The 5901-nt window shown below is 34.4% G+C and overlaps 1 protein-coding gene across 1 annotated transcript; it reads left to right on the top strand.

Moving 5' to 3' along the window:
- The first annotated feature begins 8 nt into the window (after nucleotides 1-8).
- LOC122577490 (putative fatty acyl-CoA reductase CG8306) lies at nucleotides 9-2853 on the top strand. The gene is made up of 3 exons (XM_043748814.1): nucleotides 9-1995; nucleotides 2086-2402; nucleotides 2501-2853. Exons 1-3 carry the CDS (start codon nucleotides 1750-1752, stop codon nucleotides 2760-2762), a joined length of 825 nt encoding a protein of 274 aa, XP_043604749.1. The 5' UTR covers nucleotides 9-1749; the 3' UTR covers nucleotides 2763-2853.
- The last annotated feature ends 3048 nt before the right edge of the window (nucleotides 2854-5901 follow it).

The raw sequence follows: 5901 nt of genomic DNA, 5'->3' as shown, positions 1-5901 counted from the left end.
AATACGAACATAAATATCATTTCATAGACATTCAAGAGTTAAAAAGATTTTATGTTTAATATTTTTACAAAATTGTCGATAGTAATTATTTAATTGTAATAATTTCCTTCGCTTGTATACTATATGTACGTGTGTACAATATTTCACGTACCAAGTCTCTATAAAACAACAACTTTTCTAACAAACGGTTTGGTATCGTTAAGATCAGGCAGAAAACAAATTAGAAAATTAAATAACGTAAAACGTAACGTACAAAATAACAGATGCATACATGACAGCAAATAAACATATATAATAAAATTACAGAATATATGGAAATCATAAAAAAGATATAAATATAATATATGACACATAATATGCAAAAGTTTTATGTTCTGGTTGATTTCATGGACCACTGTGTTCATTTATTTTATCATGTTCATCAGTTTGCTGTGGCAGTAAAATTTCAACCAGGTAATTTGAAATACAGTAGAGCTCTCTTTATTCGGATAATACTTTCAACATAGAGCTACGTTAGTTCAACATAGCGCTGCAAAGAGCTACGTTCCTTTTGAACTTTAAGCCATTGAGACCACTTCTCGAATGTCAACCAGTTCATTACGTTAGTATATTCAACGTCTGTAATTATGGCTTCTCCAATACCACGTATTTTTGCTAATTCTATTATACTTATATCACTTTTGAGTTTTTCTTTTGTTTCGATAGCTGGAGCACTATTAGTTTCACACTAGAATCTTATAATCATATTTCACTGAGTCGAATAAAGGAAAGAATACGTTAGAATACATTGTACATGAACGCTAATAAAATATGTATACAGTGCATATTTCAAACAGAAGAGGCATCCGCTATTAGGAAATGTTATGTTCGGATAGTAAATCGTTCTGCTATCAGGATAATCGAATATTGGATGCTTGAAAAAATAGCGAGGGGGGTCTACTTATACAGGGGTTTGGTTGCAGAATCTTCATGCTGAAATAAAATGAAAATGAACAACAAAAAGATTGCGTTTTGATCTTTACACTAACGCGACGTTATCTCAGAAAACTCATCGATTATAGATTATTAGAATGACATATCGGAAATTTCCCTCCTTTTGCAGCCATAAATAATTAACGAATGAAGAGAACATATAAAATATATTAATACAGATTTCATATGCGCACGTGTTCACGCATGGTGACAGAAAAATCACATACGTATTAAGTATTCACGAGGAGCTACTAAATGTGGACTAATACCATCTCGCATGAACCACACACATTTTCCACACAAATTACTGATCACTGCATGTTATAATATTCACAAGCATAAGCATGAAATAAAAAATGAAGACGTCAAATGAAACTACATACAGATTGTTCAAACTTATACTCGAAATATTAATTACGATATCGTGTTATGGAGTAGTGTGCAATAATACAAATTAATGTACAGTCGCATGAGAAATTGTATTTACTGAGTCGCATAGCTCTTGTAACGTTTTCCTTTTTTTGATGAACGACTTCCCATGTAGAAAAATATTTGTACGTCACACTGAAAGCATCGTTGACATAACGCAATTATTTGATTCATGTAAAACGAAACAATAACTGTTGAATTACGTAGATTTCATTAGAAGGTAATATATAAAAAGATCTCAACTATAACCAATACGGTATATTATTTACAAAACGCTTCCATTTACTGTTTGTCGGGAATTTCAATCTATGGCAAATATTGGAACTGAAAGTGTGAAGATCCTGTGACATGGATACAATCAATAAAGAAACGAATGAAAATGGGACCAATGAAGGATTGAATAAGACGAATTCGCTCGAGGAATTCTATGCCGGTAGCCGGATCCTTGTGACTGGAGCAACCGGATTCGTGGGAGTAGGTCTACTGGAAAAACTGATGCGCGTGTGTCCACGCGTTGCTGCCATTTTCATACTAATTCGCCCAAAATCTAACGAAACGATAGAACAACGATTTGAGAAGATTATAGATGATCCTGTTCGTAAATATAATACTTGTTTCCTTCAATGTTTAAGCCTGTCAGCAGCCAAATTGATCAACTCTCATTTCTGGAATTTTCGTTTTCAGATTTACGATAACATTAAAGCGAAACATCCCTCGGTTTTGAGCAAAGTTTACCCCGTGGAAGGTGACGTGAGTCTGCCGCATTTAGGTCTTTCGCGAGAAGATAGAAATTTGCTGTTAGAGAAAGTAAACATAGTGTTTCACGTCGCGACCACTGTGAGATTCGACGAGCCGTTACACGTGGCTGTTAATGTGAATACGAAGGATACTGCTCGTGTGATCGAACTTTGGAACGATCTAAGGCACCGAATTAGCTTCGTCCACGTTGGCACGGCTTATAGTAATGCGAATCTACATGAGATCGGGGAAAAAGTTTATACGTGAGGATAAATTATACGCAGACGCTGTTACGTCGTTTACGAATATTATGTTTATAATTGTAGCGTTAAGATATGTTCACTTATTATTGATTTTGCAGCACGTGCTTGAAACCTTCGGAGGTGATCGATATGTGCGACAAATTAGACAAGACGACCATCAATCAAAAGAGTAATCATGGAAGACGAGATCCTCCCCATCGATTGAACGCTGTTGATTGGATTTTTACACCTACTGGCGTTTGTAGACATCCTAATTCATACATCCTATGTCGGTATTTACTTATTGTTGGATTGTTTCTAGGTCTGTTTCTTGATATTGTCGCCGCGTTTGACACAATAGCGTCCTCTTGTTCCGCGTGAAACGGACTATCCTGCTTTGACTCGATTGTCAGGAGGCTGTTGCGCTCCGAATTGGCCAGCCTTAATTTTACTTTGTTCCTGGGGCGTATCATCGTGCTGGAAATCTTCAAACACTTCACTGGTCCATCATATCTAGCGAGTTTATCGTGGGGAAACCAGGTTGAATGATGCGACTGATCGATATTCTCCCAACTACCTTCATAATCCTAAATCTTATCTCCAAGCGAACTTCGATCGTACGCCTCGTTTACTTTGTGCGGTGGCTTCTTCGTTACCGTCTCGCCCGTGACGATCCAACCGAACTCTGTGTTCCGTAATTGCATGTGTTTATCTGCTAAGTTGACCCTTCCTTCTCAAAGGTGATCTCAAAACAGTTGAGCCTCAATGAGATCGTCGATGTACGCTTCTTGATGGAACTCTGCATCGGCTAATGGAATATACCCTGGTAAATCTAACTTGCCTCGATCCATATTTTCTGATGGAACTGATTGTGAGACCTTGTTGACCACCAAAAATGTTACTTCTGCCGCATAGTCACTGACTCGTGAGTGAAACTTCGCCCGAGTCATCGGATTGATTTGTGACGTCATTTGATTGGCGCTCTGGACGCTTACATATGTCGTTAGTCAAAAAGTTCGCCTGCGAGCAGGAATCTAACGGCGTTTTCCCGGTTTGATGACTGATGTTTATGACAGCCATTGCCAAAATGACATTCGGAAATATTTTAGATGACTTACATGTTAGATTGGGGTGATTTGGCTGCCATGATCTATCTGTATTAGAATACAGGAGACTGTAGTGTCTTTCACGGCATACCATGTAACTCCCAGATGCACATTCTTTCACGGAATGTGCGTTGTACAGACAATTGGGACAGAGGTCTTTTTCTCTTACTAGTTTTGATCTCTTGGGTATTGACATCGAATAAGAAATTTTTGCAATTCCGTGTTACGCGAGATCCGTTACAAAAATTGCATATGACTGGAGGTTGTGCAAGGAACGTCCAGTTTGGCGCTGACTTCCGTATACCGTCCTGATTCTTGACACGTACATTATACGCATGGTCTGTAGAGCGTGGTTGCGCCGGATATGTAGAGCCAATCGGTTCTAATACACGCAAAACGTTCTAATGTATTACGTTATATAACATAACGTTATGATGTATTACGTTATATAGTATAACGTAATAACGTATTACGTTATGTAGTACTTTGTTATAATGTATTACGTTGTAAAGTGTAACGTTATATAGTATAACGTTTAACGTAGTACGTCATATCGTATAACGTTATAATGTATTACGTTATAATGTATTACGTTATATAGTATTACATTATAATGTACTTCGTTATATAGCATTACGTTATAATTTATTACGTTATATAGTATATCGCTGTAACGAATAACGTTATTTTATATTCGTTATACTGTATTACGTTATTTTGTATTTCGTTATATGTTACTACGTTTTGCCCTTCCTACAAGTAATGTGCGGATGGCGCACAGTAACAAGATCGCATACGGATACGAACATGGGCATTGTGTGGATATCGAAAAATGACAAAGGGGAGCAAGCGGAACACACAGCAGTTATCAGTAAGCAGTCATCAGTAAGAGTCGCGTGTCAAGAGTTCTCAAGAAGTCGCCAGTCAAGTATGTAAACAAACAGTGGAACGAAGCTCTGCGTATTCGATTGGCAGTTTCCACGCTCTGCACCCCAATAATATATTATGTTACCTCATATTACCTTATATTTTATGTCGATATTATGTATTACGTTGTATGGTACTACATTATACGGTATAAAGTACTAATGTATTACGATATATAGTATTATGCTAAAATTGTATTGCGTTATAACGTATTACGTTTACGGAATTACGATCTACAGTATAACGTTATAACGTATTATTACGTTATATAGTATAACGTTATAAAGTATCGAGTCATATAGGATGACGTTATAACGTATTATTTTATATAGTATTACGATATACCGTATTACATAATATAGTACAACGTTATAAAGTATTATGTTATATAGTATAACGTTATATAATATTGCGTCATAACGTATTACGTTATGTCCTATTATGATATATAGTATAACGTTATTACGTTATATAGTATAACGTTATAACGTATTATGTTATATAGTATAACGTTATATAGTATTACGTTATAACGTATTGCGTTATATTGTGTTTCGTTACATAGTATAACGTTATAACGTATTGCGTTGTATAATTCGACGTTATACAGTATTACGTTATATAGTTTAACGTTATAACGTATTATGTTATATAATATAACGTTATATAGTACTACGTTATAATGTATTACATTATGTAGTATTATGATATATAGTATTACGTTATTGCGTTTTATAGTATTACGTTACAACGTATTACGTTATATAGTTTCACGTCATGACGTTGCATAGTATAACGTAATAACTTATTGCGATATATAGTATTGCGATATATAGTATGACGTTATAACGTATTACGTTGTGTGATATTAAGTTATATAATATTACGCTATAACGTATACGTTATATAGTAATAGGAATTATATCATTACGTTATAACGTATTGCGTTATATTGTATTTCGTTACATAGTATAACGTTATAAGCTATTGCGTTATATAGTTTGAAGTTATAACATATTACGTTATATAGTTTAACGTTATAACGTATTATGCTATATAGTATAACGTTATATAGTATTACGTTAGAACGTATTTCGTTATATTGTGTTTCGTTACATAGTATAACGTTATAACGTATTGCGTTGTATAGTTCGACGTTATACAGTATTACGTTATATAGTTTAACGTTATAACGTATTATGTTATATAATATAACGTTATATAGTACTACGTTATAATGTATTACATTATGTAGTATTATGATATATAGTATTACGTTATTGCGTTTTATAGTATTACGTTACAACGTATTACGTTATATAGTTTAACGTTATGACGTTGCATAGTATAACGTGGTAACGTATTGCGATATATAGTATTACGAAATATAGTATGACGTAAAGTATTACGTTGTATGATATTAAGTTATATAATATTACGCTATAACGTATGACGTTATATAGTGTTGGGAATTATATCATTACGTT

Source organism: Bombus pyrosoma, unplaced genomic scaffold, assembly GCF_014825855.1.
Source record: "Bombus pyrosoma isolate SC7728 unplaced genomic scaffold, ASM1482585v1 HiC_scaffold_4725, whole genome shotgun sequence".
NCBI classification, from domain to species: domain Eukaryota; kingdom Metazoa; phylum Arthropoda; class Insecta; order Hymenoptera; family Apidae; genus Bombus; species Bombus pyrosoma.
This window is presented reverse-complemented; position numbering and strand designations above follow the sequence as displayed.

Coding starts and splice junctions, on each gene's coding strand:
- LOC122577490 (XM_043748814.1), top strand. CDS start 1,750: ATGGATACAATCAATAAAGAAACGAATGAAAATGGGACCAATGAAGGA. Junction 1,996..2,085: donor AGAAGATTATAGATGATCCT/GTTCGTAAATAT, acceptor TTTCGTTTTCAG/ATTTACGATAACATTAAAGC. Junction 2,403..2,500: donor ATCGGGGAAAAAGTTTATAC/GTGAGGATAAAT, acceptor TTGATTTTGCAG/CACGTGCTTGAAACCTTCGG.